The sequence below is a fragment of the Falco biarmicus genome, chromosome 9 (genome assembly GCF_023638135.1).
Source record: "Falco biarmicus isolate bFalBia1 chromosome 9, bFalBia1.pri, whole genome shotgun sequence".
NCBI classification, from domain to species: Eukaryota; Metazoa; Chordata; class Aves; order Falconiformes; family Falconidae; genus Falco; species Falco biarmicus.
In genome coordinates this window covers 16450195-16465688 of record NC_079296.1, presented here as the reverse complement: position 1 = coordinate 16465688, position 15494 = coordinate 16450195, and the positions used below count along the sequence as shown (strand labels likewise).

The following is a 15494-nucleotide window of genomic DNA, read 5'->3' as shown; positions in this document are numbered from 1 at the left end:
ATAATAAATCCTGGACTACTTTTGATCCACGGCCCAAAGTTTCCCAGCCGTGAGAAGAGACCAAAGGCCTCCCACCCCTGGCTCTGCTGCGGATCTTTGTTTTAAGTTTTGTATGCTTTTGTGGATTGATTCATGGTGGTCACTCAGACTGACGTAACGCAACCTATCAAAGCCTTCACACCCTTGTCCCTGCGCTAATAATAAAAATCAATAGCAACTCGGTTCTGTAGCAACATACGACGGACAGAATCGACACCTGTTAATAAGCCAGGAAAAATAAGAAATAGTATTGTAGCATTACTTTCTTTAGCAAGCCAGCAGCCTTATTTACGAAGCCAGTTAAGAGCGTGCACTATTCTTACAGAAGAGATTAGAGAAGCAAAAACGTGTCACGCTGCATTCCAGAACTCAACCTGGGAGTTACAGTCTGCTGTGAGTTCTGGGTTATAACCATTTGACACGTGTTGGGGTTGCGCCTGTGCAAGGGCTGCGATGCCCATGTTCACTTTTCATTGGCATTATCACAGCTAATTGTTTTAAAAGCAACCCTTGAGCTTCCTCATGCTCGACTTGTTGTTGCAAACTATTCTGAAGCCGATCAATAAAGTTAGTCTATGACTCTCTAGGACCCTGCAAGACCGTGGCGAAGGACGCACTAGAGGCTCGCCCAGACTCCCGTATCCCCCTACCCGGACTGCCTTCGTAGCCATCTCCTCCATCTGCAAATAGCTGTCCCTGGGATGCCTTGCCTGAGTCACAGGATTGGTCGGCACAATTATTTTCTCCAGCCAACGGCTCACAGTTCACAGCAGTTCCCCGATTAAGCTTTTCAATCGAGGCCACTACACATAGCTCGCAAAAACCAGATAACCACATGCACTGCGTCGGCGTGCGTACCACACAAAGCAATGACTTCCAATAATCACGTGGTGTGAGTGTATAAGGCTCTGCCATCACTCCAAGAAGGGACACAGCAAATGTGTTATGGATCCCCCCTTCCCGCACGGCTTTGCTTAACCCTTTAACAGCCTCGTATTGCACAGGCTGCCACTCTGCAGGTTGATTTGGCTGACAAAATCGTGAACGTGCCATGGCGCCTCCCAAATGCCCTCGCTTAAGCGCTTCCCGCCTGCATTCCTGCCACTGATCCCTCAGACCCCCTTTCACCCTCCCCGAACATACAGCCAGTGCATCAGGGGGAGGAGGAAAAAGGTCTAGCTCCTCTTCCGGGTCTATAGGACCTGGGTCCAAAGGTTTATCGGTGTCAATGGAATCATTGTCCGAGTTGTCCTGTTCCCGCGCTCGGTCCTGTGCTGTGAGGGTCGCTGCAATCAGTGACAGGAGCTCTGGGGGCAGAGGAGGTGTGGAGGGAATCGCCATCGCTGGCGGTGTGTTGAGAAGAGCCGCGCTGTCGGGGGGTTTTACAGCCTCCCCTGGTTTAGCACCGTTAGTAGAATTAGCCCACGCTTGGCAAAAGAGGAGTCAGAATTTGCCAGCAAGGCGCTAAACACATGCCTGCCACGGAGTCCCCCTCCACGGCAGCATCACACAATCGCCTGCCGACCGCTTGCCAGGCAGGAATTTGCAAAGTGCCATCAGGTGGAAAGTCCAGCACTTTGTCACGGATCCATTCTAGCAGAGTCACTAGCTGCGGACCCATCATCACGTTCTCTAACAAAATTTGTGTAAAAGGAGAATATAGTGCATTTTGCGTGACAGTTTTCCGTAGTTCCTTAATCATTTCCCAGTGAAATGCCTGATACTGGCCCGGGTGTCTATCTTGTAATATCACGGGAAACGCGTGCGCTCCCTCTTTCATACTTTCCAAGCGCACTCTCCTCCACCCCTCTGTAACGCGTCTGCCGATAGCATTTTCATCATCGCCGCTGCTCCCCTTATTACCGCTCTGCCGCACCACTCGCTTCCTCCTTACTTTTGACTGTTCCTGTTTTAGCCGCAAGAACGAAATGTGCTGCTCCAGTTCCTCCAGGCTGTAGCCTCTGTAGCAGTAAAGGTAATTCGGCACCTACCCATTACTGGGTAGCGCTGCCACACCGTCACCATTGAGAGTCCTCAGAAAACATTTGAGTAATAGATGTTCCAGTTGTCTCAGATTAGAGGTTAAGAATTTGCTCCCAGGTTCACGCGCTGTTTTATAGGCTCTTCAATAAGTGAATTCCTGAGAAATGTGACAGCTGCTTTATTCAGACAGGACAGTTCAATACAACTTCACCTTTTGCCATTCACCACAGAAATGATACAGAACCTCTAGCTACCCGAGCAGTTAAGTACAAAAATGCAGAATACCCAGACTCACCCAGATGTGATCATAAAACAAAACCAACCCCCAAGCCACCACAAATTCAGCCTTCTTCCCTTGCTGCTTCCGAGGGTTTTTTCTTTTCTTTCAAAGCAGCTATTACATTGCACGTTTGCATGCCCTCGCTTCCTCTATTATTCAGTAACCAAACAGCCCCTGGATGCTGGAGAGAAGCAAGGTCTCCACGGGAAGAGTCTTCACATCAACCTGAATTACGGCCTTTCCAACAAACGAAAAAAAAAATATACTGTCCCATCAGACAGGAGACAAAATTATCCAAAGTCCTACATCCCTTTCCCACAAGCAGGACACAGCTGACAGATTCAACAGCTTTCACGTTGTAAAGCTGCTCGGAAATAAGGCTGTTCATGCATGCGCTGTTGCAATTCCACACACAGCTTCTGAGGCCACCTTCTGTCCGTTCTGAACCAATACCACACCAAACCGTCACGGCCCAGTAAGTGTCAGCTTTGCAGGACGGGGCAATCTTCAGGTTCAATACTAGTCGCTAAGCTCCAGGTCGTATGTATTCAGGGCAGAGCTGCTTTGTAGTAACCCCTCGGATAACAGCTGGAAAAGAAAGACGGCTATTTTCATTACAGAAGTATCAGACCAGTCAGAAAAGTTGTGTTTTCCTCCCAGTAGCCCCTAACTCTCTCACAGAACCTCCCATAGCTAAGGAACCAACCTAAGGTTTTGCAGCTGCGCTCTCTGCTTGTCTCAACACTCTTTTAAAGTATATGAAGAGCAAAACTGACAAAAATTGGTAAGACTGAACAAAGTTTGGCAGTACATAACACAGACTAAAATAGCAGTAGATGACAATTCTTTCGCATGTTCGGTTCTAAACACATCCTGCGAAAATAACGACAGAAGTGTTTGTGCCTGCACAAGTGGCTGGGCAATGAAAGCCCTAGAATTCAAGAATCTTTAAAACAAGCTCTGCCTTCGTGGCGTAGTACCTTCTCTCTCTCTGTCTACATGAAAACATTGACTGAGTTGTTCATCAACACTTTTCCCCTTCCTTACCCAGTTTGCCCAGCAGCATCTGCCCAGCATCTTTAATATCATTGTACTCATGGAGCGAGCAGAGAAATGTGCTGCTCCAATTCCTCCAGGCTGTAGCCTCTGTAGCAATAAAAGCAGAAAAGGTCAAAAATGCCGCACGGCGAGTGTTGCCCCTACTGACCCAGCACAGCAAGGAGATTTGAGACGCTCAAGCCTGGCACTATCCAAAGCAGAATCCGAAGGCAGCAAGTACAGTTGCTGCAAGTCATCAACACGAAAGCTACAAATGAGCAGACCCTCATTTTGAGTGGGTTTTTTTTTGCCGCATCGACTTACCAAAAAACCCCAACCCACCCGAATTCTCAGAATCAAGTAGGAACAGGAATAGGCTGTGGTGAATTCAGTTTGTATCTGTATCTCTAATCTGTAGCTAGTGAAAAAAAAAGGCGTGGCGGTAAAGCAAAAAAGCTTTGGGAACAGCCTTTGTTGCTCTGCCGTTTCCATTCTCTGTACTACACGTGACCTTAGAAAATAACACTCCTTTGCAACAAATAACCCACAGAGATACCCTCTCTTTAAAAACCAAGCAGCAACTTGATCTCTAAAGAGCTGCTAATAAGTAGCTGCCACAGTAGGTCATAAGAAACCACAGTTAAAGCAGTTGCACTACCCTGTAAGCGGCACCCATCTCTTTCCAGGCCCTTCGCTTGCCTGGGAAACACCTCTGCTTCTTGAACACCAACGTTTAACCCACTCGCTTCAGACAGGAAAGAAATAGACACTTGATCGGGATGGAACAAACAAGGAAACCGTTTCATCCGGGGCTAAACCGGGCAGGTCATACAAGCCACAATCTCAATTTTAATTCTCACATGAACAAGGCCTTCTGGTAGCATGATGTGCCATAGCATCACGACGGTTAAAACCATTCATTCCCAGTTCACAGGTAATTTGCCTCAGCAACACCTGGGGTAAAGTTAAAATGCTCCTATCCCAGCTCCTAGTGAAACCTGGGTTTGCTTTACCAAATAAAGTGGAAAGAGTTCTCCCTTAACGGGTCCCATAAATCAAAACAACGCTGTAATCAACGTTGCACAACACCACGATAAAAGCGGTGGCGTAAGAGGACGGCTTTTAGCTCTAAGCCCTAGACCGTATTTTTTTTTTTAAACAAAACCAACTGAGGCATCACAGCGGACACTGAGCTCGCCAAGGACATACTCGGACAATAATTGTGCAGTTTCCTGGTCTAGAGCAAGGTCTTTCTGCTTCAGCTCTTCGATTTCATACTGCAGGGCTTCTTGGCTGGTTCCATTAGGTCGGCAGGACGCGGGACGGGGCATCTGTAGAGCACAGGAGACATTTCACGCTACCTCAGCCCAGGGGAAGATGCTGCGGTGCTGGGAGGCACTAACCAGAAAATCCTCTGATGTGTCTGTCAGTGGATAAAAGAGGAGAAAAAAGGGAAAACGTGTCTCCTGGGCAGGGAGGGGGGAAGCTCAGGTAAAAGACTGATGGGTTTCTGTAACGTTGCCCCGCCCCCCATCATATTCTACGGCGTTTTGTAGATTTACAGCGTCAGGTGACAATAAGACCGTAACCCCCACAATTTCGGTGTTCAGAGGCGCTGCCAGGACGAGGCAGCGCCGGGGGGCGAGGCCGGCAGCTCCGCCCCAAGAAAACACACCCCCGGCCGGGCCGTGCCGTGCCGTGCCGGGCCGGGCCGTGCCGTGCCGGGCCGGGCCGGGCCACAGACGGCGGCCGGGACAGCCCTGGAGCAGGGCCCGCTCCCCCCAGCCCGCGCAGGGCCTCACCGCGGACCTGCAGCCGGCCGCGCCGCTCCGCCGGCCGCCACCGGAGGCCCTGGCAGAGCAGAGCGGCGCCGCGTCAGGGGCCGGGCCGCGCCGCCTCAGCGCAGGCACGGCCCGCGGCGGGGGCGGGGAGCGGCTGGTACCGAAATCTCGGAATGAAAAACTTGCCGACCCCGATGTGAGGGAGATAAGCAGACACTTCTTTATGGACGGCCGGGTGCGTGAGTGAGTCCTCTCCCGACCAACGCACACCGAGCTTCGACATCATACAGCTCATCTAGGACTGAGTCATGCATATGCCGTAAGTATTCATGCATGAACATACTGTTTCCCCAAAATCATTAACAGACTCTCGCTTCGTATGTTAATCAGCTTCTCAGTCCTTCGCGCCTGCGCAAATCCTTCCAAGAACTGTGGGCAGGGGTCTGCGGGACGTGGGCAGTGGTCTCTGGGAGGAAGGCCGTAGGTCTTCCTCATGGGGTACTTTTCACCTTTTGCCTGGTATGTGATGGTCTTGCAAGTCTGCAGTGTTCTTGTCGGTCCGAGCTAATGGATGTCCTTGTCGACCATCTGGTCCTTCTGCTTGTTTCTTTTACTCGCTCCCTCTAGATAACTTATAAACAGGCCCCTTGTCAGAGAAAGTTAGAGAAACGGACTCCTTCTTTCACTAGCTCTTTCATTAATTATTTCGTTCAAACTATGGTTCCATGACCTGATTACTAGACCTACATTCTTTGCGTATTTATTAAAATATATTAAAATACATTTACCCGTAACTGATTGTCCCCATTCCATGCCATTTCTTTATATCACTATTATTAAAGTTCACGGTTTCTTGGCAGGTAGCTACGAGTTGTTTCATTCGGTTGCTCTCAGTCCTTGGCCGTGGTACAGGGCTGTACAGAGGATTCCACAGCAGCTTGTGTGGTGCAGCTGCTAGTTCCACTAAAATATATTTCTTATTCCTCTACAGTTCTATGAAAATGATTTTATAAAATCAAGTAAGGTTAGTTAATTGTAACCGTTAGCAAATCTGTAACACGGGGACCCGGCTCCTACCGGCCGGGCCCGGGCCGCGGCGGGGCGGGCGCGCTGCGACCCGCGCTCGGCGGGACCCGCTCGGCCAGGGCTGCCGCCTCCCGCCGGGCCGGCCGGGTGCGCGCGGGGCCGGCCGGGAGCGGCAGGCGCGGGCGCGCCGCGGGGCACGCTGGGAAGTGGAGTCTCCCAGCGACAGGGCCCACTGTGCCGTCAGCGCCGGGGAACAAACGTCTCCGGGAAGCTGCAGGTGAGCTCTGGGTGGGGCACGCCGGGCAGCCAGGTGTCACCCGAGCAGCGGGCAGTGCGGGCTGTCACCCGAGCAGCGGGCGGTGCGGGCTGTCACCCGAGCAGCGGGCGGTGCGGGCTCCAACATGGGGAGCAGGCACTGCAAGGTGGCACCTGCTCCTGAGGAGAAGGAGGCAAAAGCAGAGTTGCCGGGCCCGGCGGGGCACGGACATGGGCCGCAGCCCGGCGACGTGGCCGAGCCGGTGGAGCCCGGCCATGAGGCGGAGCCCGGCGGTGGGCCGAGCACGTCGCGGCACGGCGATGGGCCGGGCCTCCAGGGCGGCAGCGCAGGCTGGGCGGGCCCTGGCTGCTGCCGCCGGCGGTGGGCGAAGCCAAGGCGGCCCAGGCGCGGGGCGGCCGTGGCGGACGATAGCGGGCAGAGCTGGCTGGCGGCGGGCAAGGAGAAGGTGAGGGGCGGCGGGGGCCGGGGCGGGCCGGGCCGGCGGTGCCGTGGGTCCCCCGGGTTCGGTTTGGCGGTTTTCCCTCCCCCTGGCCTCCCCCACACCCTTTTTGGGGGGGGGGGTTGGTGTCATTTTACTTAGTTCCCCGCCCTTGGTTTTCTCCCCGGCCGCGGCGGCGGCGTATGTGAAAGTCCTGGGGAGGGGAAAGTGTCCTGGAGCGGTTCGGGCTTCCATTTTGGAGTTCTGCCAATAACGGGTCCTTCTTTCCCCACCTGGAGGCCGAGGCGCGGCCCGGCCCGGCCCGGCCCGGCGGGGGGGCGGAGGGCGGGCTGCGGGCTGGGGAAACGGGCAGTTGACCGAACTGCCTGGGGCTCGCTTGCCTGGGGGCTTCACCCTGCTGGAGCACGAACGATTCGGCTCGGAAGACCCAGCCGAGTTCAAGCGAACGGCTTATCCGACTAGCTTCTCCGGGGTGAAGCGGGTGCGATTGAAAAATCCGTTGTAGGTTGCTTCTCCCCTTAGTTCACAGTGACTACGCTGCTTGTATTAACATGGCATTTGTCTGTAAGGACTGTAATGTTCCTTCTCAAAGTGTTTCACAGAGTGGGAGACCTTACTGTCAGGTGTTGATGTTTCACTTAACATTCAGATTTCATTGCCCTTTACTCATTTTTCCTCAATGCTCTTAGTTAGAACCCTAAAAAAACCCCACCCCAAGATACTTCTTTTCATCTCCTTGTAGTTGCCGGATGGAGTATCAAGTCGTTTCCCAGCAACTCTTAGCTGTGTACAAAAGTTGAACATTTGCAGCTCTGAGTCTCTTGTCGTAAACTCATCACATTAGATCTTACTTTAGCCTTTTTTTTGGACGTGTTTTGATTTTTATTTTTCTTCCCCCCCCCCCCTGGGCGACAAACTCATTGAAGAGCGTTTCTCTTGTCCTTACACTTGGTCTTTTTACCCAGTGGAGTTGGGCCTGGGGGGTTGACATCATTCTCACAGAAGGCATGTTCTGTTTGGATTTCAGATTATTATTATTTTTCACAGCTGAAGGAGTATCAGCAGAAGAAGAGCCCTGGAGCAGCTGCTGGAAGTAAGGAAAACCACAAAACTAAAGGAGACGGTCGACCTGAGACTCCCCCGGGCGATGACCAGCAGCCTCCAGAGAACGTGAGTGCCTCGGTCTTTGTCCCAGCTCATTTGCTACCTCCTTGCTCTTTGGTTTTCTGAACAACGTGACTAGAGCCAGGAAATGGTTATGCGGGTGTAATGGATGACTGGCGCAGCTGCCTGTATCGCCAGCACGCGAAGCGTGCCACAATAGTTAGCAGCTACCGCTGCTGGAAGGTGCACACTAGAGCTCAGGGTACGTGCCAAAGCCGTGTCTGATCATGCGGTGCTGTCACGCAGCCCTGGGTGTGCCCAGAGCTGCTGCTTTGAGCTGCGTGCTCCTGGCCAGCCGGAGGATGCCGGTTTCTTTGGCTCCCTCCGATCGACACTTTCTCTCTGTCCTTTTCTGAGCCGTTCCCCCTTTTCTTTCACCTCCTTCAGATTCAGAACATTCTGAAGGTGCCGGTGTCGGACCTGAAGCGCTCCAATGGGGTAGCCATACCCTCATTGGACAGGAGGAAGGTGAGGCAGTGCTCTGTGTCCCTCGCAGTGACTCGCTCTCCCTACTGCATGCTTCAGGTTCTGTTTACGCTGGCCTCGATTTCTTGGGTGGAGCCTTGTCCTGACATAGCCCCTGTCAGTTGCTTGAGTTTTGTTGCTGTTTTTATCATCATGGAGCTAGTTGATACCATGCGTTGCCATTGCTCGTAAAGTGCTTGCGCCCTTCTGGTTTGTGTTGAACTGAACGTGTGAAAAAGTGAACCTTGTCAAAACCTCTTCCGCGAGACAGCTGAGCTTTGAGGAAAAGGAGGAGTGTGGGGTGAGGCGATAAACTAACTGAGCTGCTGAGGGCAAGTGCAGTAGGGAGAGGCAGTGTTTTCTTAGTCTGTATTTCTCCCGCTGTGCGTGTCGTTGCTGTATTCCCTAGGGCCTTGCTTCTGAAGGGCATGACTCTGCTGATCTCCAGGCAAGCAGCTGCCCTGAGGAAGCTGTCTAGTTACTCCTGCCAACCCGTTTTACAACAGGCGATGAAACTTGCGCAGGGGATGTACAGTCTGGCAAGTTCCAGTGCTGGGTTTAAATAGGTTTAGGCAGGAAGTCGGATCCTTTGAGTCAAGCGTTTACAGGCTTTAGCGTCTTCACGTTGCCAGGCTTCTGAAGAGGAAAGGGCAGGAACTATGCCGATAAGCAATAGAAACGTGTTCAGGCACAAACATAAAACCCCAGCCTTTTTAAACCAATTCTTTTCAGGCAGTTTATTTAAACGGAAGGCTTGATCAAATTGTGATAGAAGCTCAGGGAAGTCAAATTTGGTAGCCCAGAACTGTCTTCCGCTGTTGCTGTGGCAAAGCTCTGATTTTCGTTCCACTTGCATCATTTTGGTAGCTTATTTTCCTACCATTGTTTCAGTTCAGTTGTCATAAAGTAACTCCTGTTTACTACATATCCATGCGTCTCTTATCAATAAACGTAACTATAGTAATCACCAGGGGTACCAGTTAGATGCAGTGAAACCTGCAAGTTGGAATGGAGTTCACTCTGATTTGCCTTTGTATTCCTTTTGTCCTATTAATTCTCTTGATATTTGATGTGGAGCTTTAAGCAGTCAGCTCAAGAAAACACTCCTGGATCTCAGCGGTGTCTGCAGTCATCCTACTGAACAATATGATATTTAAGCATTGAGAAGCAAAAAATCCTGGTTTAGAACGTAAACATTCAGCAGTGGGAAGAAAAGCTGAGTGGGATGAATGGACAGCATGTATGCATGGAAAGATGTATTCTTGATTTAGTGGGAAAGAATGGGAAATCAACCTGCATCATTGACATTAGCTTGTCGCAGAGGGAGTCTGCATCTCTCCTTACCCAGAAAAGGATGTTTTCTCTGTGTGGTACTTTGGAGTGAAAGGCGCTATAAGGAGTATTATTGTGATAGTCAGCAAATAGCAAACACAGCAGCACAGTTGTGTGGCGGCCTGGGTAGGCAGCTGCCACCTTTGTCTCCTTCACCTCATATCTAAAGGTGCATTACCTACGGACAACAAATCTCCAAATACTTCACCGCTAAGATGGAAATGGGCTAGGACAGAATTACCCCTTCTCTTTGTATCTGGCTTCAGCCCTCCCATACCACCTCCTGCAGAAGTCTGCCAACACAAGTGCGGCTCTGCGTGACTTAAGGCCAGCTCTTCAGTGGAAGAAAGGTCTGAGGTCTCAGGTCAAGGAAAAGACTATGTTTTTCTTTGGGGTTATTGGTTGGTTGGTTTTTTTTTTAATTTATTGGTGGTGTTTTTTAAAACCCCCCAGCATTTCTGGCGATCATCCCAATACACCAGGATTACTGCCATCAGTTGCACAGATGTGGGGGTGCGAGTTTAACTGAAGGTGGTAGATGCTCAGATGTAGACATGGAGGGGTTTCAGCAGCGGTGTTGGAGAACAACTGTGGCAATCTACTGAGCGATGAAAAAGATGCCTGGCATATGAAGTACATTAGTGAAGGCAGCTCCAGATCTCGTATTTTTAATAGCTAAGATGAACTTCCTAGTCCTCTACAGAAAGGACTACAGAAAGTGGAAATTCTGTTTGCGTGAATTGGGCATGTATCCTACTTTGTTGAAGTGAAAATGTGTTTCAGATGTATGAGAGTATTTTCTCTTGATACTGGTGCATCACTTTCCTTCCACAGAAAGAGCAGAGCCAGGAGGCAGTGGATCAGCTGGAGAAGGTAAAGTGTGTCCTGGTTTTGGATAGGCAGAAAAATAGTATCTCTTCCTTGGCGGCGCAGAGAGTATAGTGGGCTGTGGCCCAGGCACGTGTGGTCTTGTCTTATGTTAGATTCAGTTTCATTTGTAGCGTAGGGTTGAATGATTTGACTTCATGAGTTAGGCCTGCCTGGCAGGTAGCGTTCTTATTTTGACACAAGCGAACGTTTAAATACTCAAGTATTAGAGGAGTGTGGTGGAGGCAGGAGAATACAAGTCCTTGCCAGTAGCTTGCTTCCAAGCACTACCGTTTTTATGCTAGCAGTGATTGTGCTATGCTGTTACTGCCAATCTAGGATGGATAAATAGTGAAGGCGTTCAAATAACGCAGGGCTGAAGTATGTCTTTAAAAGGCTGCTGTCGTTTCGATGCTGCAAGTCCTACCAATGTATCACTGCTTTTTTAGTTTGCTACAAAACAAGGGTTACCCATCTATGTTTTTGTGCTAAATAGGCATCATTTCTTTATACAGGAAAAGAAGGAGTTGGAAAAGAAATTTTCTGAAGAGCAAGCCGCGCTGAGGGAACAGCTACAGGTAAGGCAGAGCCTCCATTACAGTAACACCGCCTGCCTTCTGCTGTTCTCTGGATTACTGACCATTCATAGTCTTTACTCGGGAAGCCGCGAGCGCATTCCTTCAGGAAAACTGGGAGTCAGCCCGACTGTGCTTAACTACACGAGCTCTTTCCCGTTTACTGAGTTAGCCTTTTGTGGCAACAGTGATGTTGCAATTACAAGCAAAGAAGTTTCATGCTGAGCCGATTTTCCTTTCCCAAAGGTTTGTATCCAGACTATTGGAATTCTAGCTTCTGAGAAGCCTGAGTTGCAGGCGGCCCTTGCACATACTCGAGAAGCTGCAGGGAAGAAATCAGGTAATTGACTGTGGGCGCTCCAGCTCAAGCTGTTGGTCAAAGTGTGAATTTCAAGCCAGAGGCATGACAGTTGCTGGCAGCCAGCTCACAGCAGTGGCCGACTCCTCGGTGAGCAATACTTGGCACCATCGCTGCCTCTGTCGCCAGAGCTGCCCCCAAGTGGGAGCATGTTGATCCCATGGCAGTTGAGGTTCTTTTGTGCATCGCTAAAGCCTTGTCAGCCCTGTTCAGCCCCGGCGACTACCCCAGGCTGTTCCTTTCTGACTTTCTTCTGATCCTTTTAAAACTTAGTTCCCTTTTCGCCACCTTCCCTCCCACACAGCTATCACGTGAAGGTAGGTTTTACCCGAGCCCTTCATTCTGAACCAAGTTTGAGCGACTTCTTCTATTAGAAAGAAAGATCCCAACCAACATATTGCCTATTCTGCAGAGGAAGTTTCATCATCTCCCTCAAAGTGAGGATGGTAGTTACAGAGAGCTTTACTGCCCAGAGCTGCTAGTGAGCCACCTGTAGAGCCAGGGGCAGAACCAGGTCTACTGACTTGCAAAGCTCTGTGCTGCCTTAAGAGCTTGTTGACAAAGCAGAAAGTGCTGTTTAGCAGTTCCAAAAAGCTCTTTGTGGTCCAGCCTCAACTCACTCTGTTCTGACTTGTTCAGGAGAAGCCGAGAGCCTTGCTGCTCGTTTACGTTCATCTCACCAGAGGGTAGTGGAGCTGGAACGTACTTTGGCCTCCGTCTCTCTGCAGCAGAAACAGGCAGAGAAGGTAAGAGTCACCTCTGCTTATGCTTCACCAGCAGCTCTGCCTTTGGCTATTTGCTTGTCAGTATACTAATGTTTGCATTCTGTAGTCCCTGCTCGGAGAAGAGGCAGAAATTAACATTCTGAATTGTTAATTAACCTTGTAAAGCCCTGTGTTCTCCATGGTCAAGGCAAAGTTCATTCAGGTTTCTGTGACCACTAATCATGTGGTCCAGTTGCTGTCTTCAGATCCGGCAGCTTACTTCATTAGTCTTGCCAGCTCCACGCAACAGAAGCGCCACCGAGACCTTGTCTCAGGAGGGTCTCCATCAGGCAGACACTTCAGTATTGATATTCATCCAGAAGTCTGCAGAAATGACCTCACGTTCAGTTAGTAGCATCGCATTTGAAAAGGCTGAGCAGATTTATTCCTGGCAAATTCAGGAGGTTCTAAGCAACCTGTCCTGAAGGGTTTTGCCAAAGTTCTGATGCTTTCCACTTCAGCTGATGTGCTAAAGGTGAAATATTTTGCTGAAGTCTGCAGCTGAATCAGTCATTTCTTTTTTTCTGCAGCGTAATGAAGAGTTAATGAAGGAGCTAGAAGACCTGAAACAGGAGCTGTACAAACAAAGGTAAGTCCATTTGCTGCTTGTTACTGCAGAGTAACACTGCTCTTCCCGGTAGAGCCACAAAACATCACAAGGGGCATGCACCACAGGTGGTGACTTGGGAGGCTGGATATTCAGCTTAAAAAAAGTGACTGGATGTGATGTTTCTGTGATTCTAACTGTTACGACTAGCTGGATTGTAAATGTATGACATGTACTTGCCCAGACCCATAGTACATACAGTGATGCTGCTTTAATTTTGGTTTGTTTCAGCAAAAGCAGTGAGGAAATGAAGCAGAAGAATTCACAGCTGTCAGAGAAGCTTCTCTACCTGGATAAGAAAAGCAAAGTTAAGGAGCTGCAATTGGAATATTTGCAGAACAAGCGGGAAATGGCTAAACAGAGGATCCACCAGGTGCCCATACTGCTTCCAGGCTGTGAGGGTAGATCACACTGACCGTTGTAAGACTTTGCTTCTGAGAGTGGGGGCAAGGCTTAACCCTTGTTCGGAAAGGAAGGCACAAAACCTCATCAAGGCATCCTCTTGGTCACAGGCCTTCAGCGAGGCCTCTGAGGAACAGAAGGTCTGTTTGAAGGAGCTGGAGCAGTAGACTGAAAGCTGTTGTGACGCTGGTCTGCGAAAAGAATGTTGTACAATATGAGAGGGTGACTGAACATACAGCGCGTGACAATACAAAGACTTTTCCTGCTTTGTATCTGTTTGGCATTTTGGTTACGCAGCTGTCTCGTGGTCTCACTGAGAAGCCAGTTGAATAGGGGTGGTGTTTGTACCCACCCTTGCAGAAGGTGAATTGGACAATGGTAACTCGAAGGTCAGCTGGGGAAAGTTAAGAGAAGCAGCCAGTTAGGAAGGGAATTCAGGAAGCCAGCTGTTAGCAGTTCAGAGAGCAAGCCGGTGTGAACCTGAGCCTGTGAGGGAAGAAACTGCTCTTTTGTTTATTGTTGGTTTTGGGTTTTTTTTCCTCCCCAGTCAGTGGCTTAAGTTACCCTTGAAATAAAGGCAGCTGCTCCTCTTCTGGGAAAAGTACTGTGTGCCAACTGACATGCTCCAGACACTGGCTTTAAATTCCTGACGTGTTTGACAACTTTTAAAATCACAAGCTTTTATACCATCTGGTCTGGCTGTGTAACACAGACTCTGGAAATGCACAAAGTTTCTGAGCCAGATTTTTAGATTAAGAAAATAGGTTTTAATCAAACAAGTCGTAAATACAAAATTGGTAGGGAGGAGCTGTCTAGCTCAACCTGTTTTACAGGGCTAAAATCTAAGCTTTTTGATTTTAATCTCCTTCCCCCCTCTTTTTTTTTTTTTTTTTTTTTTTTTTCATTGAACATCACCATGAGTTGGAGCACTTTAAGGTTGCAACATGGATCATGTGGCAGGTTGCTATCAGGGGAAAGGCTATGCAGAAGTGGCGTGTTAACATTTTGCCATGACTTTCTGATTTTTCTTGGCAGTTGTCAAATCAGGCAGGGAGTCTGGATGCAAAGCAGCAGTTGCAGGTGGCACTGGAGGAGAAGGCAGGCCTGGAAACCCAGGTTGCTCAGGGCTTGTACGGAATGACATCCAGATCTTCATGTCTGTAAAGAAACTTGTGTGGCAGAAGAATGCAGCCTGAGCTTTGTGTTAACACTGGTTTCTTCAGGCTTTATCCCTGAAGCGGTCACTGCCAAATTTATTTAGCCAATATGATTTTCTTTGTGTTTTATTTTGTTTTGAACAGCTCTCAGGGTCAGTTTTCGAGCTCCAGTTCGAAAGAGATCAGTATGCAAAGAAACTGAAGGAGGTGCAGAGAATGTGGCAGCAGCAGGTGCAGCAGTTCTCTGAGCAGGTAACACCAGGGGCAGCGTCACAGCTGCTCTAGACAAACAGGCAGGAGTGAATGCACCATGAACGTTGTTTTAACTTTCATGGTGTGGCCTTGCAGGTCCGTGCAATGGCAGACGAGGAGGCGGAGGAGCATATGGCCTGAGGAGACGATGACGTGGACTCCCGAGTTCAACCAGAAGACCTTTTATTAGTCCAGAACCCACGCTTATAATATCCTCGTTTGCTGTTCCCGCGCCCCATTCTAAATTATCATTGGTTAATCAATGCTGTTCACACACATCTTGGCTACATATAATTGGTTAATTACTAAGCTGCAAATGCACTGAACTTCTTGCCTTTTTTTTCCTCTCTTCCTTCTTATCTCTGTGGGTTTCATGTTCTCAGCCAGCCGCCGAGATGTGGCATCGCGCATCCGCTCTGGCCTTGCTTCATACCCCGTCTTCCTTCCAGGCGTTCAGCCAACCTTATCGTACTTTCTCTCTTCTTTAGCCTTCAAGGCCCTTCACAGGCATCGTGGCCTCCAGCACTGGCCATAAAGCTCTCTACACTTCCCCCGTCTTTATTTTGAACAGAAACAACATTAGAGGTTAAACTACTTTTGAATCATAGGTCTTATACAGTTCGGCATACAGGGAATAATGGTCAATATAACTACAATTACCAATAACAATATTCCTCCGCGTGTTGTA

General features: G+C 49.6%; 1 protein-coding gene across 1 annotated transcript in view; it reads left to right on the top strand.

Annotated features, from left to right (window-relative positions):
- LOC130154895 (golgin subfamily A member 2-like) overlaps positions 1-15028 on the top strand; it is a 29324-nt gene extending 14296 nt beyond the window's left edge. Inside the window, exons 5-6 of the mRNA XM_056351577.1 lie at positions 14762-14806; positions 14903-15028. Of these exons, the coding sequence (XP_056207552.1) occupies positions 14762-14806; positions 14903-14947 (90 nt within the window). The 3' untranslated portion in view covers positions 14948-15028. The remainder of the gene's footprint in view (positions 1-14761; positions 14807-14902) is intronic.
- The last annotated feature ends 466 nt before the right edge of the window (positions 15029-15494 follow it).